This window comes from Pseudophryne corroboree, chromosome 5 (assembly GCF_028390025.1).
Source record: "Pseudophryne corroboree isolate aPseCor3 chromosome 5, aPseCor3.hap2, whole genome shotgun sequence".
Taxonomy (NCBI): Eukaryota; Metazoa; Chordata; class Amphibia; order Anura; family Myobatrachidae; genus Pseudophryne; species Pseudophryne corroboree.
In genome coordinates this window covers 847,171,240-847,198,328 of record NC_086448.1, presented here as the reverse complement: position 1 = coordinate 847,198,328, position 27,089 = coordinate 847,171,240, and the positions used below count along the sequence as shown (strand labels likewise).

At 43.1% G+C, this 27,089-nt stretch overlaps 1 protein-coding gene across 1 annotated transcript in view; it reads left to right on the top strand.

The window, feature by feature from the left end:
• The window catches only part of LOC134929706 (SCO-spondin-like), a 583,357-nt gene that overhangs the window by 404,959 nt on the left and 151,309 nt on the right, over window positions 1-27,089 (top strand). Inside the window, exons 91-96 of the mRNA XM_063925285.1 lie at window positions 83-204; window positions 21,182-21,228; window positions 21,734-21,952; window positions 26,198-26,359; window positions 26,432-26,548; window positions 26,735-26,873. Of these exons, the coding sequence (XP_063781355.1) occupies window positions 83-204; window positions 21,182-21,228; window positions 21,734-21,952; window positions 26,198-26,359; window positions 26,432-26,548; window positions 26,735-26,873 (806 nt within the window). The remainder of the gene's footprint in view (window positions 1-82; window positions 205-21,181; window positions 21,229-21,733; window positions 21,953-26,197; window positions 26,360-26,431; window positions 26,549-26,734; window positions 26,874-27,089) is intronic.

Sequence of the window (27,089 nt, the reverse complement as noted above, 5' to 3'; positions counted from 1 at the left end):
CGCTGGCTAGTAGAGGAATGATGAGTGGGGGTGTATAGTACAGTAGACACACAGTAACCTAATGGTATTTAACTTCTTTCAGGGGCTGTTAGAGCAGAATGGGAAATGTGTCCATGCCTCTGACTGTGAGTGTCTCCACATCTCCACATCCGGGACCACTTACCTGGCTGCAGGACACAACGTGCGCTTGGGGTGCAGGGAGTGGTGAGTCGCAGCTCTTACATATGTTGATATTGGGGACATTGGACAGAAGAACTTGTGCTTAAATAGAAAGAGAACATATATTTTAAGTCAGCAAGCAATACAGAAATAGATGTCTTTCCTAAAGGTGATGCTGACAGTAACCCGCCATACCAGGAAACAGTGTAATATGGCGTTATATGTCTGCGTTATACCTAACATGCCCCTCCCCCACCTACAGTAACTCTCTGCACATGTTACACTGGCCCCCTGCAGTGCAGCATGGTGATACCCAGGTGCTTAGTTACGGGCTGCTTCTGCATGTAGCCCACACATGCTGGCCAGCTTTATTCTCACGCTGCAATGTAGATCTGAGCTAGGACATTCCCCTCCCACACCTAACTCTCTGCACATGTTACATCTGCTCCCCTGCAGTGCAGCATGGTGTTACCCAGGTGCTCAGTTACTGGCTGCTTCTGCATGTAGCCCACACATGCTGGCCAGCTTTATTCTCACGCTGCAATGTAGCTCTGAGCTAGGACACCCCTCCCACACCTAACTCTCTGCACATGTTCCATCTGCCCCCCTGCAGTGCAGCATGGTGTTACCCAGGTGCTCAGTTACTGGCTGCTCCTGCATGTAGCCCACACATGCTGGTCAGCTTTATTCTCACACTGCAATGTAGATCTGAGCTAGGACATTCCCCTCCCACACCTAACTCTCTGCACATGTTACATCTGCTCCCCTGCAGTGCAGCATGGTGTTACCCAGGTGCTCAGTTACTGGCTGCTTCTGCATGTAGCCCACACATGCTGGCCAGCTTTATTCTCACGCTGCAATGTAGCTCTGAGCTAGGACACCCCTCCCACACCTAACTCTCTGCACATGTTACATCTGCCCCCCTGCAGTGCAGCATGGTGTTACCCAGGTGCTCAGTTACTGGCTGCTCCTGCATGTAGCCTACACATGCTGGTCAGCTTTATTCTCACACTGCAATATAGCTCTGAGCTAGGACATTCCCCTCCCACACCTAACTCTCTGCACATGTTACATCTGCCCCCCTGCAGTGCAGCATGGTGTTACGCAGGTGCTCAGTTACTGGCTGCTCCTGCATGTAGCCCACACATGCTGGTCAGCTTTATTCTCACACTGCAATGTAGATCTGAGCTAGGACATTCCCCTCCCACACCTAACTCTCTGCACATGTTACATCTGCTCCCCTGCAGTGCAGCATGGTGTTACCCAGGTGCTCAGTTACTGGCTGCTTCTGTATGTAGCCCACACATGCTGGGCAGCTTTATTCTCACGCTGCAATGTAGCTCTGAGCTAGGACACCCCTCCCACACCTAACTCTCTGCACATGTTACATCTGCCCCCCTGCAGTGCAGCATGGTGTTACCCAGGTGCTCAGTTACTGGCTGCTCCTGCATGTAGCCCACACATGCTGGTCAGCTTTATTCTCACACTGCAATGTAGATCTGAGCTAGGACATTCCTCTCCCACACCTAACTCTCTGCACATGTTACATCTGTCCCCTGCAGTGCAGCATGGTGTTACCCAGGTGCTCAGTTACTGGCTGCCTCTGCATGTAGCCCACACATGCTGGTCAGCTTTATTCTCACACTGCAATGTAGATCTGAGCTAGGACACACCACTCCCACACCTTACTCTCTGCACATGTTACATCTGCCCCCCCCCCCCCCCCCTGCAGCGCAGCATGGTGTTACCCAGGTGCTCAGTTACTGGCTGCCTCTGCATGTAGCCCACACATGCTGGTCAGCTTTATTCTCACACTGCAATGTAGATCTGAGCTAGGACACACCACTCCCACACCTTACTCTCTGCACATGTTACATCTGCCCCCCCCCCCCCCCCCCCCCCCCCCCCCCCCCCCCCCCCCCCCCTGCAGCGCAGCATGGTGTTACACAGGTGCTCAGTTACTGGCTGCTCCTGCATGTAGCCCACACATGCTGGTCAGCTTTATTCTCACACTGCAATGTAGATCTGAGCTAGGACACATCCCTCCCACACCTAACTCTCTGCACATGTTACATCTGCCCCCCCTGCAGTGCAGCATGGTGTTACCCAGGTGCTTAGTTACTTGCTTGTTTTGCTTTAGTTCCAAATCAGAATCAGCCCGCTGTGTTATAGGAAATATCTAATATTAATAAATGAGTACAGCATATAACAACGCACGGTAAAGCGTGCGATAACTACGTCTTATAACAAGTACAGATTTGTCCTCGTACATCTTTGCTGCGCGCCAGGTCACATGAGAGACCTCTAGTGTCAGGCATTTTTTTTGTCGGAAATGCATCTTTGTCGCATTGTGTACAAATAGGGGAATGTGACTATAATTCACTGCCAGCAGTGTCAGCATCTCCACACAGTGCCGACACGCGAGTATACACACACCGTACGGCTGACATTCCTGCAACTGGCGCACATGCTACTAGTATGTAATGTGTGTAAATGCGCTTTTCTCTCTAAATCTGGAACGTTCCAATGTATATACCTGTAAATAAGCCGCAATATTTGCGTATGCTCCATATAAAGCGAATATCTTCTACAAATTACCACTAGGTACTTCATAGTTTATGTACTGTATTATGGGCTGATTCGGCCTGGGATGGTACTGAGATCCCCGTCTGGACCCACACTGCGCTTGTGCGGGCCGAGAAACTGCGTTCGCAACCCACTATGCGAACGCCTCTGCCTGATTTGAAACAGGGGCCGGTTGGGGTGGCACACGCGCCTGCTGCGACCCAAAAAATGGCTGCCATGTGTCTGCCTTCGGAGGTAGGAGGGCTTCCACAAATCAGCGATGTAACAGTTACATTGCGAACGCAACGCTGACGGGGATTTGCATGCTGGGTGGCGCCCAGCATGCGATCGCAGCCAGTTGCAACTGACGCTGTATGAGGGTCTATCTCCATTCTATCTGAGCAGCGCCTTGCGTCCTATCGGAGACAGAGCGCTATATAAACAGAATTCTTATTATTTTATTTTACATTACAAGAACAGGTTCAAGTTCCCCAGTAGCAGCAAATCATTGTATCCCCAGCACCGCGTCTGCTGCATCAATTCCTCTTCAGATTCTCAGCGACTGATTTTATATCTGGTGTAATAACTTCAATCATATCATTCAATTAGCAATAATTACTGTCACAGTCAGTAATATCTTTGTGTGTTTATAGCGTCACAGTCAGTAATATCTTTGTGTGTTTATAGCGTCACAGTCAGTAATATCTTTGTGTGTTTATAGCGTCACAGTCAGTAATATCTTTGTGTGTTTATAGCGTCACATTCAGTAATATCTTTGTGTGTTTATAGCGTCACAGTCAGTAATATCTTTGTGTGTTTATAGCATCACATTCAGTAATATCTTTGTGTGTTTATAGCGTCACATTCAGTAATATCTTTGTGTGTTTATAGCGTCACAGTCAGTAATATCTTTGTGTGTTTATAGCGTCACAGTCAGTAATATCTTTGTGTGTTTATAGCGTCACAGTCAGTAATATCTTTGTGTGTTTATAGCGTCACAGTCAGTAATATCTTTGTGTGTTTATAGCGTCACAGTCAGTAATATCTTTGTGTGTTTATAGCATCACATTCAGTAATATCTTTGTGTGTTTATAGCGTCACAGTCAGTAATATCTTTGTGTGTTTATAGCATCACATTCAGTAATATCTTTGTGTGTTTATAGCATCACATTCAGTAATATCTTTGTGTGTTTATAGCGTCACATTCAGTAATATCTTTGTGTGTTTATAGCATCACATTCAGTAATATCTTTGTGTGTTTATAGCGTCACAGTCAGTAATATCTTTGTGTGTTTATAGCGTCACAGTCAGTAATATCTTTGTGTGTTTATAGCGTCACAGTCAGTAATATCTTTGTGTGTTTATAGCATCACATTCAGTAATATCTTTGTGTGTTTATAGCGTCACATTCAGTAATATCTTTGTGTGTTTATAGCGTCACAGTCAGTAATATCTTTGTGTGTTTATAGCGTCACAGTCAGTAATATCTTTGTGTGTTTATAGCATCACATTCAGTAATATCTTTGTGTGTTTATAGCGTCACATTCAGTAATATCTTTGTGTGTTTATAGCGTCACATTCAGTAATATCTTTGTGTGTTTATAGCGTCACAGTCAGTAATATCTTTGTGTGTTTATAGCGTCACAGTCAGTAATATCTTTGTGTGTTTATAGCGTCACAGTCAGTAATATCTTTGTGTGTTTATAGCGTCACATTCAGTAATATCTTTGTGTGTTTATAGCGTCACAGTCAGTAATATCTTTGTGTGTTTATAGCATCACATTCAGTAATATCTTTGTGTGTTTATAGCGTCACATTCAGTAATATCTTTGTGTGTTTATAGCGTCACAGTCAGTAATATCTTTGTGTGTTTATAGCGTCACAGTCAGTAATATCTTTGTGTGTTTATAGCGTCACAGTCAGTAATATCTTTGTGTGTTTATAGCGTCACAGTCAGTAATATCTTTGTGTGTTTATAGCGTCACAGTCAGTAATATCTTTGTGTGTTTATAGCATCACATTCAGTAATATCTTTGTGTGTTTATAGCGTCACAGTCAGTAATATCTTTGTGTGTTTATAGCATCACATTCAGTAATATCTTTGTGTGTTTATAGCATCACATTCAGTAATATCTTTGTGTGTTTATAGCGTCACATTCAGTAATATCTTTGTGTGTTTATAGCATCACATTCAGTAATATCTTTGTGTGTTTATAGCGTCACAGTCAGTAATATCTTTGTGTGTTTATAGCGTCACAGTCAGTAATATCTTTGTGTGTTTATAGCGTCACAGTCAGTAATATCTTTGTGTGTTTATAGCATCACATTCAGTAATATCTTTGTGTGTTTATAGCGTCACATTCAGTAATATCTTTGTGTGTTTATAGCGTCACAGTCAGTAATATCTTTGTGTGTTTATAGCGTCACAGTCAGTAATATCTTTGTGTGTTTATAGCATCACATTCAGTAATATCTTTGTGTGTTTATAGCGTCACATTCAGTAATATCTTTGTGTGTTTATAGCGTCACAGTCAGTAATATCTTTGTGTGTTTATAGCGTCACAGTCAGTAATATCTTTGTGTGTTTATAGCGTCACAGTCAGTAATATATTTGTGTGTTTATAGCGTCACAGTCAGTAATATATTTGTGTGTTTATAGCGTCACATTCAGTAATATCTTTGTGTGTTTATAGCATCACATTCAGTAATATCTTTGTGTGTTTATAGCGTCACATTCAGTAATATCTTTGTGTGTTTATAGCGTCACAGTCAGTAATATCTTTGTGTGTTTATAGCGTCACAGTCAGTAATATCTTTGTGTGTTTATAGCGTCACAGTCAGTAATATCTTTGTGTGTTTATAGCGTCACATTCAGTAATATCTTTGTGTGTTTATAGCATCACATTCAGTAATATCTTTGTGTGTTTATAGCGTCACATTCAGTAATATCTTTGCGTGTTTATAGCGTCACAGTCAGTAATATCTTTGTGTGTTTATAGCGTCACAGTCAGTAATATCTTTGTGTGTTTATAGCGTCACAGTCAGTAATATCTTTGTGTTTATAGCGTCACATTCAGTAATATCTTTGTGTGTTTATAGCATCACATTCAGTAATATCTTTGTGTGTTTATAGCGTCACATTCAGTAATATCTTTGTGTGTTTATAGCGTCACAGTCAGTAATATCTTTGTGTGTTTATAGCGTCACAGTCAGTAATATCTTTGTGTGTTTATAGCGTCACAGTCAGTAATATCTTTGTGTGTTTATAGCGTCACAGTCAGTAATATCTTTGTGGGTTTATAGCGTCACATTCGGTAATAACTTTGTGGGTTTATAGCGTCACATTCGGTAATATCTTTGTGTTCATAGCGTCACATTCAGTAATATCTTTGTGTGTTTATAGCATCACATTCAGTAATATTTTTGTGTGTTTATAGCGTCACATTCAGTAATATCTTTGCGTGTTTATAGCGTCACAGTCAGCAATATCTTTGTGTGTTCATAGCGTCACATTCAGTAATATCTTTGTGTGTTTATAGCTTCACATTCAGTAATATCTTTGTGGGTTTATAGCGTCACAGTTAGTAATATCTTTGTGTGTTTATAGCGTCACGGTCAGTAATATCTTTGTGTGTTTATAGCGTCACAGTCAGTAATATCTTTGTGTGTTTATAGCGTCACAGTCAGTAATATCTTTGTGTGTTTATAGCGTCACAGTCAGTAATATCTTTGTGTGTTTGTAGCGTCACATTCAGTAATATCTTTGTGGGTTTATAGTGTCACATTCGGTAATATCTTTGTGTGTTTATAGCGTCACATTCGGTAATAACTTTGTGGGTTTATAGCGTCACATTCGGTAATATCTTTGTGTTCATAGCGTCACATTCAGTAATATCTTTGTGTGTTTATAGCATCACATTCAGTAATATCTTTGTGTGTTTATAGCATCACAGTCAGTAATATCTTTGTGTGTTTATAGCGTCACATTCAGTAATATCTTTGTGGGTTTATAGCGTCACATTCGGTAATATCTTTGTGTGTTTATAGCGTCACATTCGGTAATATCTTTGTGTGTTTATAGCGTCACATTCGGTAATATTTTTGTGTGTTTATAGCGTCACATTCGGTAATATCTTTGTGTGTTTATAGCGTCACAGTCGGTAATATCTTTGTGTGTTCATAGCGTCACAGTTAGTAATATCTTTGTGTGTTCATAGCGTCACATTCAGTAATATCTTTGTGTGTTTATAGCGTCACAGTCAGTAATATCTTTGTGTGTTTATAGCGTCACAGTCAGTAATATCTTTGTGGGTTTATAGCGTCACAGTTAGTAATATCTTTGTGTGTTCATAGCGTCACATTCAGTAATATCTTTGTGTGTTTATAGCATCACATTCAGTAATATCTTTGTGTGTTTATAGCGTCACATTCAGTAATATCTTTGCGTGTTTATAGCGTCACAGTCAGTAATATCTTTGTGTGTTTATAGCGTCACATTCAGTAATATCTTTGTGGGTTTATAGCGTCACATTCGGTAATATCTTTGTGGGTTTATAGCGTCACATTCGGTAATATATTTGTGTGTTTATAGCGTCACAGTCAGTAATATCTTTGCGTGTTTATAGCGTCACAGTCAGTAATATCTTTGTGGGTTTATAGCGTCGCAGTCAGTAATATCTTTGTGTGTTTATAGCGTCACATTCAGTAATATCTTTGTAAGTTTATAGCGTCACAGTTAGTAATATCTTTGTGTGTTTATAGCGTCACAGTCAGTAATATCTTTGTGTGTTTATAGCATCACATTCAGTAATATCTTTGTGTGTTTATAGCATCACAGTCAGTAATATCTTTGTGTGTTTATAGCGTCACATTCAGTAATATCTTTGTGGGTTTATAGCGTCACATTCGGTAATATCTTTGTGTGTTTATAGCGTCACATTCGGTAATATCTTTGTGTGTTTATAGCGTCACATTCGGTAATATTTTTGTGTGTTTATAGCGTCACATTCGGTAATATCTTTGTGTGTTTATAGCGTCACAGTCGGTAATATCTTTGTGTGTTCATAGCGTCACAGTTAGTAATATCTTTGTGTGTTCATAGCGTCACATTCAGTAATATCTTTGTGTGTTTATAGCGTCACAGTCAGTAATATCTTTGTGTGTTTATAGCGTCACAGTCAGTAATATCTTTGTGGGTTTATAGCGTCACAGTTAGTAATATCTTTGTGTGTTCATAGCGTCACATTCAGTAATATCTTTGTGTGTTTATAGCATCACATTCAGTAATATCTTTGTGTGTTTATAGCGTCACATTCAGTAATATCTTTGCGTGTTTATAGCGTCACAGTCAGTAATATCTTTGTGTGTTTATAGCGTCACATTCAGTAATATCTTTGTGGGTTTATAGCGTCACATTCGGTAATATCTTTGTGGGTTTATAGCGTCACATTCGGTAATATATTTGTGTGTTTATAGCGTCACAGTCAGTAATATCTTTGCGTGTTTATAGCGTCACAGTCAGTAATATCTTTGTGGGTTTATAGCGTCGCAGTCAGTAATATCTTTGTGTGTTTATAGCGTCACATTCAGTAATATCTTTGTAAGTTTATAGCGTCACAGTTAGTAATATCTTTGTGTGTTTATAGCGTCACAGTCAGTAATATCTTTGTGTGTTTATAGCGTCACAGTCAGTAATATCTTTGTGGGTTTATAGCGTCACAGTCAGTAATATCTTTGTGTGTTTATAGCGTCACATTCAGTAATATCTTTGTGGGTTTATAGCGTCACATTCGGTAATATCTTTGTGTGTTTATAGCGTCACATTCGGTAATATCTTTGTGAGTTTATAGCGTCACAGTCGGTAATATCTTTGCGTGTTTATAGCGTCACAGTCAGTAATATCTTTGCGTGTTTATAGCGTCACATTCAGTAATATCTTTGCGGGTTTATAGCGTCACATTCAGTAATATCTTTGCGTGTTTATAGCGTCACAGTCAGTAATATCTTTGTGTGTTTATAGCGTCACATTCAGTAATATCTTTGTGGTTTTATAGCGTCACATTCGGTAATATCTTTGTGGGTTTATAGCGTCACATTCATTAATATATTTGTGTGTTTATAGCGTCACATTCGGTAATATATTTGTGTGTTTATAGCGTCACATTCAGTAATATCTTTGTGTGTTTATAGCGTCACAGTCCGTAATATCTTTGTGTGTTTATAGCGTCACAGTCAGTAAGAAATTACAATAATGTATACATACATGTGTACACAGGGAGCGCTAAATATTCATAATTATCTAATTTATTTAGACAATAAAAAATAGAATGACAATGCACAATTTAATAATAATAAGATATATCAAATAAAAAATTAAAAACCATATCAAATGGACATCTCTCGTGGAAATAAACAACTCAGTTGCTGGTGTTAAAGGGTCCAGATTAGGCTATTTAGCCAATAATTACTGAGCAAGTCCAGAATCCTTGTGTATCGTTAATGTCACCAGCAAGTAGCTTTTAACTGTTAAAAGATGTACTGTAGCAGTCCAATGCCACTTAAATTTAAGCTCACCGCTGTTGGAAGTGTTTCCAAACTCCCATCTATTGCTGTTCAGCGGTGTCCCCGTCTCCCCTGCAGGCTTACCAGTGTGCGCTGATGAACCGTGGCAGCACAGCCGGACGTCTCCGGCAGTGATGTGGAGCCTGACTTGCAGACTGGGGGAGAGAGCTGGATGCAGGCAGCACGGAGCAAAGTGGTGACGGATAGATATAAGTTGATTTCTACAGAGAAATTGTAGGTTCCTTGACGCGTTTTTCCGCTATAGGTAGAGTAGCGGTTTCATCAGAAGGTATACTCAATGTCCACTTTGGAAGATATTTACACAGTAGCCATCCAATCAAAAGGCATTGTCCATTAAATAACAGGTGTAGAATAAACAGGTAATTACTTTGGTGCCTTATCCAGGATTTTGAAACACAATCAGTGTAAATAGAAATAAAACAACCTTTTTTATCATCAATCAAAAAGTCTCCTTATAAGGAGCTCCATTAAATTAAAAAAGAAAGAATGTTTAAGCTATTAAGAGCATAAAAATATATATTAATATTCTATATATGGCATCGATCCGGAACATTGCGCAATATACTTCAAAGGCAACCTAATATGTTCATTTTGATCCAAGAGCTCTGATAGTCTGGTGGGCTAATGCTGGAGAACACCAATCTAGACAGATCAACCTCATAGGTTCGATTCCCATGACATTTTCTTAAAAACAAATGTGGGTAATTTTTATTTTTTTTGGGGTTCTTATCTTATTATTTTGTTAACCCAAAAATTACTTCCGAAAAAAAAGAAAATATGAAAAGACTTTCTAATAGGCTACATTATTTATACCAGTTTGTGTTGTGAAGCAGACATAGCACAATATAACCCAGTATATTTTCCTTATGACCAAGCATTCCAATAGCTTAATGGGCTAATTCAAGAGAGCACCAAAGTAGATGACTCAACCCTACAGGTTCGATTCACATATATACATTTTTCCAAAAACCGATACATACAAAATTTATATTTTGTTAATCCCATATATTACATAGGATATAAGGAAAAATGAAAACAGGAAATTATGGGAGGAACCTCTAGTTAGATTTATTACACCATTCTAGGTTTTGATGCAGACATATCTTAAATTACATATATAGAGATATAATGAGGTAAATAGGTTTCCCAGATTATCGGGAGCTTAAAAGACAGAAAAGGAGAAAGATCTTACTACTACTCCAATTTTAAGGTGATGCAAGGATTATTTGTACTAAGGAGAACTAATTACATTGCATATGGTATATGAATACCATTTGTAGACATATGTATGTGTGTGTGCATGTAAGGCACAACTGTCGCCACACACACACACACACGACCATAACCAAACATGGAGGAGGAAGGTTGGCTAACTCTCGATGGAATCTAATGAAGCAAAAATAAAGGACTCTCGCTTGCAAGGTGAAGATGTACGAATTAACAATTTTTCTAATGGGAGGGCCACAATGATTCGTCAATAACTGGATATATTTAAACCAGCTAAGTCGAGCCATGTAAGTGGCCAAACATCAGGGAACATTCAGATCTGATTAATTACGATACTTTCATTAGATTTAGTGGGAAGGCCACAATGATTCGGCACTAACTGGATATATTTAGACCAGCTAGGTCGAGCCATATAGGTAGCTCAACCATCAACAGGCACTCAAATCTGGTTAATTTCGATGTTTTCATTAAGACCTTGGGGGTAGAGAGTGCCCAAGGAAAATATCCAAAATGCCTCCCGTTTGCAAAATATGTTAAATCTGTCGCCACCCCTAGGGGTAATTTGTATATGTTCAATACCTTGGATTTTGAGAGCACTCACGTCACCCTGATGTTGATTCACTACATGCTTGGCTAAACTATGCAGACAAAGATGTTTCAAGACGTTTCTCCTATGTTCCAAAAAGCGGATATTCAGACTACGTGTGGTTCGACCCACATATCGTAGTCCGCATTTACAGGATATCAAATAAACTACATAATCCGATCTACAATTAATGTAGGAAGCAATGGTGTAAGATAATCCAGATGTAGTGGAAGTAAATTGTTTGTTTGCATCAATAAACTGGCACGTTATACATTTAAGTCTCCCACATTTGTAGCAGCCTTTTTTATTTCGTTTCAGTTCGCTCAGCCAGTCAGGCTCCCTAGTAGAAATAATTTCATTCGTAGTGAAATGGCTTGGTGACAAGAGATTTTGTAAATTTCTAGCTTTTTTAAAAACAATTTTAGGTTGTCTTTCAAGGCAAGAAGTTAGAATATTATCACCTTGTAAAATAAAGTAGTTTTTCTTTATGATTGAGCTCAACTCACGAGAGTAATTATTGAATTTGGAAATAAAAATCGGTTTATTATTAAAGTTTCCCCTTATGTGATCAGTTTCTTTCGCTGCTGGGTTTAGGAGGGCAGCACGATCATAGGTTAGGGTATCATCAAATGCATGTGCTAATATTGTTCTGGGGTAACCTTGCTCGCTAAATGAACTCGCAAGTTCAGAGCTTTGTCGTAAAAAAGTCTCTTGATCTGAACAATTTCTACGGATTCTAAGAAATTAACTTTTCGGAATGTTGTTAATCCACGGTCTATGATGACAGCTAGAGTAATTTAAAAAGGTGTGACAATCAACTTCTTTGGTAAATGTAGAGGTGTTTATCTTATTGTCTCTAATACAGAGTGCAATATCAAGAAAGGTGATGTTAGTAGAGTGAATGGTGCTAGTGAATTTTAAACCAAAAGTGTTTTTGTTCAAGGAGGAAACGAACTGTGTAGCCGATGTGTAGTCCCCATCCCAAACAAAAAACATGTCATCAATATAGCGTCCATAGAACACCAGGTATCTTTGTGTGTTTATAGCGTCACATCCAGTAATATCTTTGTGTGTTTATAGCGTCACAGTCAGTAATATCTTTGTGGGTTTATAGCGTCACATTCAGTAATATCTTTGTGGGTTTATAGCGTCACAGTCAGTAATATCTTTGTGTGTTTATAGCGTTACAGTCAGTAATATCTTTGTGTGTTTATAGCGTCACATTCAGTAATATCTTTGTGTGTTTATAGCGTCACATTCAGTAATATCTTTGTGTGTTTATAGCGTTACATTCAGTAATATCTTTGTGGGTTTATAGCGTCACAGTCAGTAATATCTTTGTGTGTTTATAGCGTCACATTCAGTAATATCTTTGTGTGTTTATAGCGTCACATTCAGTAATATCTTTGTGTGTTTATAGCGTTACATTCAGTAATATCTTTGTGGGTTTATAGCGTCACATTCAGTAATATCTTTGTGGGTTTATAGCATCACATTCCGTAATATCTTTGTGGGTTTATAGCGTCACATTCAGTAATATCTTTGTGGGTTTATAGCGTCACATTCAGTAATATCTTTGTGGGTTTATAGCGTCACATTCAGTAATATCTTTGTGGGTTTATAGCGTCACATTCAGTAATATCTTTGTGGGTTTATAGCGTCACAGTCAGTAATATCTTTGTGTGTTTATAGTGTCACAGTCAGTAATATCTTTGTGTGTTTATAGCGTCACATTCAGTAATAGCTTTGTGTGTTTATAGCGTCACAGTCAGTAATATCTTTGTGTGTTTATAGCGTTACATTCAGTAATATCTTTGTGGGTTTATAGCGTCACATTCAGTAATATCTTTGTGGGTTTATAGCGTCACAGTCAGTATTATCTTTGTGGGTTTATAGCGTCACAGTCAGTATTATCTTTGCGTGTTTATAGCGTCACAGTCCGTAATATCTTTGTGTGTTTATAGCGTCACCTTCAGTAATATCTTTGTGTGTTTATAGCGTCACAGTCAGTAATATCTTTGTGTGTTTATAGCGTTACATTCAGTAATATCTTTGTGGGTTTATAGCGTCACATTCAGTAATATCTTTGTGGGTTTATAGCATCACAGTCAGTATTATCTTTGCGTGTTTATAGCGTCACAGTCAGTATTATCTTTGAATGTTTATAGCGTCACAGTCAGTAATATCTTTGTGGGTTTATAGCGTCACATTCAGTAATATCTTTGTGTGTTTATAGCGTCACAGTCAGTAATATCTTTGTGGGTTTATAGCGTCACAGTCAGTAATATCTTTGTGGGTTTATAGCATCACATTCAGTAATATATTTGTGTGTTTATAGCGTCACATTCAGTAATATCTTTGTGTGTTTATAGCGTCACATTCAGTAATATCTTTGTGGGTTTATAGCGTCACATTCAGTAATATCTTTGTGTGTTTATAGCGTCACAGTCAGTAATATCTTTGCGTGTTTATAGCGTCACAGTCAGTAATATCTTTGTGTGTTTATAGCATCACATTCAGTAATATCTTTGTGGGTTTATAGCGTCACATTCAGTAATATCTTTGTGGGTTTATAGCGTCACAGTCAGTAATATCTTTGTGTGTTTATAGCGTCACAGTCAGTAATATCTTTGTGTGTTTATAGCGTCACAGTCAGTAATATCTTTGTGTGTTTATAGCGTCACATTCAGTAATATCTTTGTGGGTTTATAGCGTCACATACAGTAATATCTTTGTGGGTTTATAGCGTCACAGTCAGTATTATCTTTGTGGGTTTATAGCGTCACAGTCAGTATTATCTTTGCGTGTTTATAGCGTCACATTCATTAATATCTTTGCGGGTTTATAGCGTCACATTCAGTAATATCTTTGTGGGTTTATAGCGTCACAGTCAGTAATATCTTTGTGTCTTTATAGCGTCACATTCAGTAATATCTTTGTGTGTTTATAGCGTCACAGTCAGTAATATCTTTGTGTTTTTATAGCGTCACAGTCAGTAATATCTTTGCGTGTTTATAGCGTCACAGTCAGTAATATCTTTGTGTGTTTATAGTGTCACATTCAGTAATATCTTTGTGGGTTTATAGCGTCACAGTCAGTAATATCTTTGTGGGTTTATAGCGTCATAGTCAGTAATATCTTTGTGTGTTTATAGCGTCACAGTCAGTAATATCTTTGTGTGTTTATTATTATTATTATTATTATTATCCTTTATTTATATGGCGCCACAAGGGTTCCGCAGCGCCCAATTACAGAGTACATAAACAAATAATCAAACAAGAAAACAGCAACTTACAGTTGACGACAATATAGGACAAGTACAGGGTAAATAAACATAGCTACATCAGCAGATGACACTGGAATAAGTATCAGGTGGCAGAAGACTGCTGGATTTGGTGCAGTTGAAGATTATTAAAGTAAGAAAAGGGTAAGCACATGAGGGAAGAGGGCCCTGCTCGTGAGAGCTTACATTCTAACGGGGAGGGGTAGACAGACAGGGGTGAGACAGATGGGGTACATAGAGAGCGTGGAACAGAGGTTTAGGATGAGATTTGGCTGGGTTTGGTGTAGAAGTGGGTCTTGAGAGCCCGTTTGAAGTTTTGTAGAGAGGTGGAGAGTCTGAGGGGGAGAGGTAGGGAATTCCAGAGAAGTGGTGCAGCGCGTGAAAAATCTTGGAGGTATGAGTGGGAGGAAGTAATCCGTAGGCAGGAGAGTTGGCGAGCATTAGCAGAGCGAAGAGGACGGGTGGGAGTGTAAAGCGAGATAAGATCAGAGATGTAGATGGGAGAGGAGTGGGTGAGGGCTTTGTAAGCAAGTGTGAGAAGCTTGAAATGGATTCTGAAAGGGAAGGGGAGCCAGTGAAGGTCTAGTAAGAGAGGAGAGGTGGACGTAGTGCGTTTGGTGAGGAAAATGAGCCGGGCAGCAGCATTGAGGATAGATTGGAGTGGAGAGAGGTATTTGTCAGGAATGCCAGTCAGGAGGAGATTACAGTAGTCCAGTCTGGAGATGTCCAGTGAGTGGATAAGAGTCTTAGTAGCATCCTGGGTCAGAAAGGGTCTGATCCTGGAAATATTTTTTAGATGAAAACGGCAGGTTTGTGAGAGGTGCTGAATGTGAGGTTTGAAGGAGAGGGAGAAGTCAAGGATTACTCCAAGACAGCGCACTTGGGGGGTAGAGGAGATAGTAGTGCCATCAATAGATAATGAGATTGTAGGAGGTGAGGTTATGCGGGAGGGAGGGAAGATGATCAGCTCGGTCTTAGACATGTTAAGTTTAAGAAAGCGCTGGGACATCCAGGAAGAGATAGCAGAGAGACAGTTGGAGATACGAGTGAGGAGAGTAGGGGAGAGGTCTGGAGAGGAAAGATAGATTTGAGTGTCATCAGCATAAAGATGATATTGGAAACCAAAAGAACTAATGAGCTTACCTAGTGAGGACGTATAGAGAGAGAAGAGAAGAGGACCAAGGACAGAACCTTGGGGTACCCCTACAGTTAGTGGAAGTGAGGGGGAGGTGGAGTCATGAGAGGAGACAGAGAATGAACGGTTAGAAAGGTAGGACGACAACCAAGAGAGGGCAGTGTCACGCAGACCAATGGAGTGAAGGATTTGCAGTAGGAGAGGATGGTCCACAGTGTCAAAAGCAACAGAGAGATCAAGTAGAATAAGTAGAGAGTAGTGTCCCTTAGATTTAGCAGCATGGAGGTCATTGCATACTTTTGTAAGGGCAGTTTCAGTGGAGTGGAGAGGACGGAAGCCAGATTGGAATGGGTCAAGCAGTGAGTGTGAGGAAAGAAAGGAAGTAAGGCGGTTGTAGACAATACGCTCAAGGAGTTTGGAGGCAAAAGGGAGGAGAGAGATGGGTTGGTAGTTGGAGAGAGTGTTTGGATCAAGGGTAGGTTTTTTAAGAATAGGAGAGATGAGTGCATGCTTGAAGGCAGAGGGGACAGTGCCTGATGATAGGGAGAGATTGAGAAGGTGGGAAAGATGGGAACAAGCAGAAGAAGAGAGGTAGCGGAAGAGGCGGGAGGGGATAGGGTCAAGTGGGGAGGTGGTGATGGGACAGGAACAAATGAGGGCCATGACTTCCTCTCCAGATGCATGGGAGAAAGATGACAGAGTTGGTGCGAGGGATGGGGAGGGTTGGTAAGGGATGGGAGAAGGCTGGTTACTGATGGTCTGGTGTGATGTGATGTCCTGACGTATGGAGTCAATTTTGGATGTGAAGTAAGTGGCAAAGTCAAGAGCAGAGAGTGAGGAAGGGAGACGAGGTGGAGGTGGGCAGAGGAGTGAGTTGAGAGTGGCAAAGAGGCGCCGGGGGTTGGAAGACTGGGAGGAGATGAGGTTCTTGAAGTATGACTGTTTAGCAAGAGAAAGGGCAGCACTGAAGGATGAAAGCATAAGTTTGAAATGGAGGAAGTCTGCCTTAGAGCGTGATTTCCTCCAGTGTCGCTCAGCAGTACGTGAGCATTTTTGCAGATATCTGGTGCATTTGGTGTGCCAGGGTTGAGGTGTTAATTTGCGAGGGTGAATAGTGATTGGTGGAGCAACAGAGTCAAGATCAGAAGTAAGGGAAGCATTGTATGTGGAAGTGGCTTGTTCAGGGCATGAGAGAGAGAGAATAGGAGAGAGAAGTGAGTCAAACAGGGAGGAAAGGAATGTGGTGTCAATAGCTTCAATGTTACGCTTAGTGATGGTAGCCTTAGGAGGTAGAGATGGGGAAGTCGAGAGAGATAGGTTAAAGGAGAGCAGGTGGTGGTCAGAGAGGGGAAATGGGGAGTTGGAAAAATCAGAAATATCACAGCGGTGAGTGAAGACCAGATCCAGTGAGCTCCCATTCACATGGGAGGGTGAGGAGGTCCACTGGGAGAGACCAAGTGAAGAGGTGAGGTTAAGGAGTTTAGAGGCAGGGGATTGTGTGGGGATGTCAATAGGGATGTTGAAATCGCCTAGAATAATGGCGGGAATGTCAGAAGAGAGGAAGTGAGGAAGCCAGGAAGCAAAGTTGTCGATGAATTTGGAAGCAGCGCCAGGGGGGCGGTAAATGACAGCTACTCTAAGATGGACTGGTTGGAAGAGGTGTATGGCATGGACCTCAAATGTAGAGAATATAAGGGATGGTTCTGGTGGTATGAGTTGGTAGGAGTAACTAGAAGGTAAAAGGACCCCAACACCACCCCCATGGCGACCCCCAGGTCGGGGTGTGTGTGTGAATGTGAGGCCCCCAGCAGAGAGAGCAGCAGCAGAAGTAGTGTCAGAGGGCGTAATCCAAGTTTCAGTAATGGCTAGTAGGTGTAGGGATTTGGAAATGAAAAGGTCATGAGTGGGGACCAGTTTGTTACAAACAGATCTGGCATTCCAGAGTGCACAGGATAGGGGGTATGAGTTTGTGGGAGAGATGTGAATGAGATTTTCAGGGTTGCTGTAGCGATGAGGTGGGATTAACATTGAGGGCAGGGATGATGAGAGAGTAGTGATGGTGCGGGTGCCTGAGCTAGGAGGGGAAACTGCAAGAGGTGGGCAGGGAGGGGGGTCAGTGTGATGTGGATGGGGGTGTGGGCAGGTGACAGGGAAGGGAGAGAGGGAGCAGGGCTGAGTTGTGGGGTAGCAGGACCATGGGGCAGAGGTGAATGAAAGTGGGGTAACAGGAAAGGTGGGGGTAGGAAACAGAGGGATGGAGGGGAGACAGAGGAGGGGAGAGAGGAGGAGGTGTAGGAGACTAGGGGGGAAGGATAAAGATACATTATTAGGTAGACACTGAGTGATGTGGGGAGTATAGGAAAGCCATGACATAGTGTTAAGTAGATAAATAGGTTGAGGGAAAGTGGAAGTAGGAGAGGAGACTGTAAGGGAATCAGAGCAGAAGATTTGCTGAAATGCAGGTGAGAAAAGCAGTGTAGGCTCAAGGGGTGTAGATTTAGTATGAAAAGAGTCAAAAGCGTAGATAAAGTGGTTGCAGAAATGTATTTGGAGTGTAAGAAATGAAAGGATTGTGAGAGGTTTAAGAAGCAATGGTAATTATGTTAGATTTTTTTAAGTGTTTGCAGGTTAAATTGCATTGGTGCAGCTGTGCTTCAAAAACAAAATTACAATGCAGATACAAGCATTTGTAGGTGAAATGGACGGTTTTTGAAATGTCCAAGTAAGGTATTTCCGTGCTATTTAATCAGATGCAACAATCAGGAGGTAAGTGATCTGAGGAGTAAGTGACTCACATTTGTTATTAGTTCTTCAGTTTTTTTTGGTTTTGTTTGATTGTTGTGCGTCTGTGTTCCTTCTTTTTCACTTTGATTGAACGCTGATTGAACGCTGCTGTTATGTGTCAGTTTTATCACGCTTCGATACTAAATGCACAGCCAAACGGCTTTGCACAGCCTACACCAGTGGACTTAAGTAGAAGACTATTACAAGTGAAACCAATAATTGAAATCTGTAACCACACCCCACCCCCTCAAATGCAAGGCAATAAATTACCTTAAAAACAACAACCAGGCATTCCACAAAGAATAAACTGGGTCTATCTCATTCAAAACTTAAAAAAGTACTTCAAAATCACATACTATGCAAGAATTTTACAATTGTAATTACCCAGCAGAATTAGCTTTGCATGTATAGATCTAATGCAGCAGAATATGATGGTAGCTGTAGTCAATTGTAATTACCCAGCAGAATTAGCTTTGCATGTATAGATCTAATGCAGCAGAATATGATGGTAGCTGTAGTCAATTGTAATTACCCAGCAGAATTAGCTTTGCTTGTATAGATCTAATATTTAATAATTTATAGCGTCACATTCAGTAATATCTTTGTGTGTTTATAGCGTCAAAGTCAGTAATATCTTTGCGTGTTTATAGCGTCACAGTCAGTAATATCTTTGCGTGTTTATAGCGTCACAGTCAGTAATATCTTTGTGTGTTTATAGCGTCACATTCAGTAATATCTTTGTGGGTTTATAGCGTCACAGTGAGTAATATCTTTGTGGGTTTATAGCGTCATAGTCAGTAATATCTTTGTGTGTTTATAGCGTCACAGTCAGTAATATCTTTGTGTGTTTATAGCGTCACATTCAGTAATATCTTTGTGTGTTTATAGCGTCACAGTCAGTAATATCTTTGTGTGTTTATAGCGTCACAGTCAGTAATATATTTGTGGGTTTATAGCGTCACAGTCAGTAATATCTTTGTGTGTTTATAGCGTCACATTCAGTAATATCTTTGTGTGTTTATAGCGTCACAGTCAGTAATATCTTTGTGTGTTTATAGCGTCACATTCAGTAATATCTTTGTGTGTTTATAGCGTCACATTCAGTAATATCTTTGTGTGTTTATAGCGTCACAGTCAGTAATATCTTTGTGTGTTTATAGCGTCACAGTCAGTAATATCTTTGTGTGTTTATAGCGTCACAGTCAGTAATATCTTTGTGTGTTTATAGCGTCACATTCAGTAATATCTTTGTGTGTTTATAGCGTCACAGTCAGTAATATCTTTGTGTGTTTATAGCGTCACATTCAGTAATATCTTTGTGTGTTTATAGCGTCACATTCAGTAATATCTTTGTGTGTTTATAGCGTCACAGTCAGTAATATCTTTGTGTGTTTATAGCGTCACAGTCAGTAATATCTTTGTGTGTTTATAGCGTCACATTCAGTAATATCTTTGTGTGTTTATAGCGTCACATTCAGTAATATCTTTGTGTGTTTATAGCGTCACAGTCAGTAATATCTTTGTGTGTTTATAGCGTCACAGTCAGTAATATCTTTGTGTGTTTATAGCGTCACAGTCAGTAATATCTTTGTGTGTTTATAGCGTCACAGTCAGTAATATATTTGTGGGTTTATAGCGTCACAGTCAGTAATATCTTTGTGTGTTTATAGCGTCACATTCAGTAATATCTTTGTGTGTTTATAGCGTCACAGTCAGTAATATCTTTGTGTGTTTATAGCGTCACATTCAGTAATATCTTTGTGTGTTTATAGCGTCACATTCAGTAATATCTTTGTGTGTTTATAGCGTCACAGTCAGTAATATCTTTGTGTGTTTATAGCGTCACAGTCAGTAATATATTTGTGGGTTTATAGCGTCACAGTCAGTAATATCTTTGTGTGTTTATAGCGTCACATTCAGTAATATCTTTGTGTGTTTATAGCGTCACAGTCAGTAATATCTTTGTGTGTTTATAGCGTCACATTCAGTAATATCTTTGTGTGTTTATAGCGTCACATTCAGTAATATCTTTGTGTGTTTATAGCGTCACAGTCAGTAATATCTTTGTGTGTTTATAGCGTCACAGTCAGTAATATCTTTGTGTGTTTATAGCGTCACAGTCAGTAATATCTTTGTGTGTTTATAGCGTCACATTCAGTAATATCTTTGTGTGTTTATAGCGTCACAGTCAGTAATATCTTTGTGTGTTTATAGCGTCACATTCAGTAATATCTTTGTGTGTTTATAGCGTCACATTCAGTAATATCTTTGTGTGTTTATAGCGTCACAGTCAGTAATATCTTTGTGTGTTTATAGCGTCACAGTCAGTAATATCTTTGTGTGTTTATAGCGTCACATTCAGTAATATCTTTGTGTGTTTATAGCGTCACATTCAGTAATATCTTTGTGTGTTTATAGCGTCACAGTCAGTAATATCTTTGTGTGTTTATAGCGTCACAGTCAGTAATATCTTTGTGTGTTTATAGCGTCACAGTCAGTAATATCTTTGTGTGTTTATAGCGTCACAGTCAGTAATATATTTGTGGGTTTATAGCGTCACAGTCAGTAATATCTTTGTGTGTTTATAGCGTCACATTCAGTAATATCTTTGTGTGTTTATAGCGTCACAGTCAGTAATATCTTTGTGTGTTTATAGCGTCACATTCAGTAATATCTTTGTGTGTTTATAGCGTCACATTCAGTAATATCTTTGTGTGTTTATAGCGTCACAGTCAGTAATATCTTTGTGTGTTTATAGCGTCACAGTCAGTAATATCTTTGTGTGTTTATAGCGTCACAGTCAGTAATATCTTTGTGTGTTTATAGCGTCACAGTCAGTAATATCTTTGTGTGTTTATAGCGTCTGCCTGCAGGGGGAGCTGAAGTGCAACAGAAGTAACTGCAGAGGTGAGTGACTGAGCCGCCCCATGTATACAGTGACATTCATATATACAGCCAGGTTCAGTAAGAAATGCCGACATTCAGTATACTCCCAGCCACCAGTTTGCCGGCAGAAGGGCGAGCGCAGCGCTCACTACAGGTTATATTCTCCCTCTATGTCTGTGGGATAACTCATACTGAGAAATGTCTTCACTGCTGCTCCCTAGTAAGCGCTACAGTTGGATCTTGGCGTTTTATCCAGCGTTAGGACTTTCCCCTGTACCCTATAGATGTAAGGGGGTCGCTGGCGTGATCCTGCCGCCCACATGTAGCAAACAGCGGAGGCCCTCACCCAGGTGGGCGACATTCATTAGGTGACGTGCTGAGCATAGGAGTATACAGCAGTGTAACGGGGAACAGTCGCCCTCATATGAGGACATCTGAGTTTTTAGTAACTTATCAGAATAACATTGGTCATCTTGCGTGTGTATGTAGCTGTGACGTGTGCTCCTGTCCCATGTGCTCCGTGTAGGTGAGGCCGCTCTCAGCGAGTGGTCTGAGTGGTCCTCCTGTAGCCCCTGCCTACCAGTGCCCCAGAATACCACCGGATCCCCGGTATTCATCTCCGTACAGCAACGACACCGCTTGTGCCTCAATGCTCAGACCGGCTTCCCGTGGCGTGGGAATTCCTCCGCTTGTTCCAGGGAACTGACAGAGGAGCGCCAATGCCCAGATCCGGAAATCTGTAACGGTGTGTACCCCAAAGTGCTAGTGATGTGTGCATTTCACATACGTGTGACACGCCTGTAGTTATGATAATGAATTACTCTCAAGACATGTGTAATAAAGACAGTCCCGGTGTCCCCTCACTTTCAGGACACATGTAATACAGACAGTCCCGGTGTCCCCTCACTCTCAGGACACGTGTAATACAGACAGTCCCGGTGTCCCCTCACTCTCAGGACACGTGTAATACAGACAGTCCCGGTGTCCCCTCACTCTCAGGACACATGTAATGCAGACAGTCCCGGTGTCCCCTCACTTTCAGGACACATGTAATACAGACAGTCCCGGTGTCCCCTCACTTTCAGGACACATGTAATGCAGACAGTCCCGGTGTCCCCTCACTCTCAGGACACGTGTAATACAGACAGTCCCGGTGTCCCCTCACTCTCAGGACACGTGTAATACAGACAGTCCCGGTGTCCCCTCACTCTCAGGACACGTGTAATACAGACAGTCCCGGTGTCCCCTCACTTTCAGGACACGTGTAATACAGACAGTCCCGGTGTCCCCTCACTCTCAGGACACGTGTAATACAGACAGTCCCGGTGTCCCTTCACTCTCAGGACACGTGTAATACAGACAGTCCCGGTGTCCCCTCACTCTCAGGACACGTGTAATACAGCCAGTCCCGGTGTCCCCTCACTCTCAGGACACATGTAATACAGACAGTCCCGGTGTCCCCTCACTCTCAGGACACATGTAATACAGACAGTCCCGGTGTCCCCTCACTTTCAGGACACGTGTAATACAGACAGTCCCGGTGTCCCCTCACTCTCAGGACACGTGTAATACAGACAGTCCCGGTGTCCCCTCACTCTCAGGACACGTGTAATACAGACAGTCCCGGTGTCCCCTCACTCTCAGGACACATGTAATACAGACAGTCCCGGTGTCCCCTCACTCTCAGGACACGTGTAATACAGACAGTCCCGGTGTCTCCTCACTCTCAGGACACATGTAATACAGACAGTCCCGGTGTCTCCTCACTCTCAGGACACGTGTAATACAGACAGTCCCGGTGTCCCCTCACTCTCAGGACACGTGTAATACAGACAGTCCCGGTGTCCCCTCACTCTCAGGACACGTGTAATACAGACAGTCCCGGTTTCTCCTCACTCTCAGGACACATGTAATACAGACAGTCCCGGTGTCCCCTCACTCTCAGGACACATGTAATACAGACAGTCCCGGTGTCCCCTCACTCTCAGGACACGTGTAATACAGACAGTCCCGGGGTCCCCTCACTCTCAGGACACGTGTAATACAGACAATCCCGGTGTCCCCTCACTCTCAGGACACGTGTAATACAGACAGTCCCGGTGTCCTGTCACTCTCAGGACACGTGTAATATAGACAGTCCCGGTGTCCCCATACTCTCGGCACACGTGTAATACAGACAGTCCCGGGGTCCCCTCACTCTCAGGACACATGTAATACAGACATTCCCGGTGTCCCCTCACTCTCAGGACACACATGTAATACAGACAGTCCCGGTGTCCCCTCACTCTCAGGACACGTGTAATACAGACAGTCCCGGTGTCCCCTCACTCTCAGAACACGTGTAATACAGACAGACTGGCGTCCCCTCACTCTCAGGACACATGTAATACAGACAGTCCCGGTGTCCCCTCACTCTCAGGACACGTGTAATACAGACATTCCCGGTGTCCCCTCACTCTCAGGACACACATGTAATACAGACAGTCCCGGTGTCCCCTCACTCTCAGGACACGTGTAATACAGACAGTCCAGGTGTCCCCTCACTCTCAGGACACGTGTAATACAGACAGTCCCGGTGTCCCCTCACTCTCAGGACACATGTAATACAGACAGACTGGCGTCCCCTCACTCTCAGGACACATGTAATACAGACAGTCCCGGTGTCCCCTCACTCTCAGGACACGTGTAATACAGACAGTCCCGGTGTCCCCTCACTCTCAGGACACGTGTAATACAGACAGTCCCGGTGTCTCCTCACTCTCAGGACACGTGTAATACAGACAGTCCCGGTGTCCCCTCACTCTCAGGACACGTGTAATACAGACAGTCCCGGTGTCCCCTCACTCTCAGGACACGTGTAATACAGACAGTCCCGGTGTCTCCTCACTCTCAGGACACGTGTAATACAGACAGTCCCGGTGTCCCCTCACTCTCAGAACACGTGTAATACAGACAGACTGGCGTCCCCTCACTCTCAGGACACGTGTAATACAGACAGTCCCGGTGTCCCCTCACTCTCAGGACACGTGTAATACAGACATTCCCGGTGTCCCCTCACTCTCAGGACACACATGTAATACAGACAGTCCCGGTGTCCCCTCACTCTCAGGACACATGTAATACAGACAGTCCAGGTGTCCCCTCACTCTCAGGACACGTGTAATACAGACAGTCCCGGTGTCCCCTCACTCTCAGGACACATGTAATACAGACAGACTGGCGTCCCCTCACTCTCAGGACACATGTAATACAGACAGTCCCGGTGTCCCCTCACTCTCAGGACACGTGTAATACAGACAGTCCCGGTGTCCCCTCACTCTCAGGACACGTGTAATACAGCCAGTCCCGGTGTCCCCTCACTCTCGGGACACGTGTAGTACAGACAGTCCCGTTGTCCCCTCACTCTCAGGACACGTGTAGTACAGACAGTTCCGGTGTCCCCTCACTCTCAGGACATGTGTAGTACAGACAGTCCCGTTGTCCCCTCACTCTCAGGACACGTGTAATACAAACAGTCCCGGTGTCCTCTCACTCTCAGGACACGTGTAATACAGACAATCCCGGTGTCCCCTCACTCTCAGGACACGTGTAATACAGACAGTCCCGGTGTCCCCTCACTCTCAGCACACGTGTAATACAGACAGTCCCGGTGTCCCCTCACTCTCAGCACACGTGTAATACAGTCAGTCCCGGGGTCCCCTCACTCTCAGGACACGTGTAGTACAAACAGTCCCGGTGTCCTCTCACTCTCAGGACACGTGTAATACAGACAATCCCGGTGTCCCCTCACTCTCAGGACACGTGTAATACAGACAGTCCCGGTGTCCCCTCACTCTCAGCACACGTGTAATACAGACAGTCCCGGTGTCCCCTCACTCTCAGCACACGTGTAATACAGTCAGTCCCGGGGTCCCCTCACTCTCAGAACACGTGTAATACAAACATTCCCGGTGTCCCCTCACTCTCAGGACACACATGTAATACAGACAGTCCCGGTGTCCCCTCACTCTCAGGACACGTGTAATACAGCCAGTCCCGGTGTCCCCTCACTCTCAGGACACGTGTAGTACAGACAGTCCCGTTGTCCCCTCACTCTCAGGACACGTGTAGTACAGACAGTTCCGGTGTCCCCTCACTCTCAGGACACGTGTAGTACAGACAGTCCCGTTGTCCCCTCACTCTCAGGACACGTGTAATACAAACAGTCCCGGTGTCCTCTCACTCTCAGGACACGTGTAATACAGACAATCCCGGTGTCCCCTCACTCTCAGCACACGTGTAATACAGACAGTCCCGGTGTCCCCTCACTCTCAGCACACGTGTAATACAGTCAGTCCCGGGGTCCCCTCACTCTCAGAACACGTGTAATACAGACATTCCCGGTGTCCCCTCACTCTCAGGACACACATGTAATACAGACAGTCCCGGTGTCCCCTCACTCTCAGGACACGTGTAATACAGACAATCCCGGTGTCCCATCACTCTCAGGACACGTGTAATACAGACAGTCCCGGTGTTCCCTCACTCTCAGGACACGCATGTAATACAGACAGTCCCGGTGTCCCCTCACTCTCAGGACACGTGTAATACAGACAGTCCCGGTGTCCCCTCACTCTCAGGACACGTGTAATACAGACAGTCCCGGTGTACCCTCACTCTCAGGTCACGTGTAATACAGACAGTCCCGGTGTCCCCTCACTCTCAGGACACGTGTAATACAGACAGTCCCGGTGTACCCTTACTCTCAGGACACGTGTAATACAGACAGTCCCGTTGTCCCCTCACTCTCAGGACACGTGTAATACAGACAGTCCTGGTGTTCCCTCACTCTCAGGACACGTATAATACAGACAGTCCCGGTGTCCTGGGTGTGGAGCGTGCACTCGGGTGAGGGGTTTCCCGGTACACCTCAGACGTACTTGGTATGTTACATGTGTGTGTGTTACATGGCTGGTGGCTCAGTAACAGATTCCATCTCCTTCTGCCTCAGATCTGTGTGTGTGGAGAGAGTGGGGCGAGTGGAGTCCCTGCCGTGAGCCGTGCAGTGGTGGTTTCCGCTCCCGCTGGCGCCACGTCCATCACCCAGTGGACAGTAAGCTGTGCCCCGGCCCCAGGTTCCAGTCTGAGAGCTGTAACACAGCCACCTGCCCAGGTAAGTGCCGGAGTAATGAGGGCGGCTGTGCCCTTGGAGACCCCGGGTGACGCCGCCTCTCTCTTACCTCAGGAGAAAGCTGTGAGGAGCGTGGGAAGGCCTTCAAGATGGAGTGTGCCAACCAGTGCCCGCGGGCCTGTGCCGACCTCTGGAAACATGTGGAGTGTCTGCAGGGAGAGTGCCGGACGGGTATGAGACATAGAATTATCCCTCACTCACCATTGTGCAGATAATTACTGTATGGTGAGAACGTTGCCGTATGTGACCTAATGATAAATAGGCAGAACAGGCGTCACCGGCGGTAACTTCCCCTCCCAGAGTCTGCCCACATCTGTGCTGCCCATGTGACCCCATTCTCTCATCTCACCCATGCAGGGTGTCGCTGCCCCGAAGGCTGGCTCCTGCAGGATAAGAAGTGTGTGCCAGTCACGGACTGTCGCTGTGGTCTGCCAACCGCCAACGCCACCATAGAGTACCACCCAGGGGACGCTGTGCGAATCGGCTGCAACAACTGGTAAGCGCCCGGTGTGACGCTGTGTGATCATGAGAACACGCAGCCGGATGTATGGGGGGAGATCACACAGATACGGAGCCCCCAGGTGTACCCCCCCCCCCCCCCCACCACCACCACTTACCTGATCACCAGGACCATCACCACAGCCGGATGTATGGGGGGTGAGATCCACAGATACAGAGCGCCCAGGTGTACCCCCCCACCACTTACCTGATC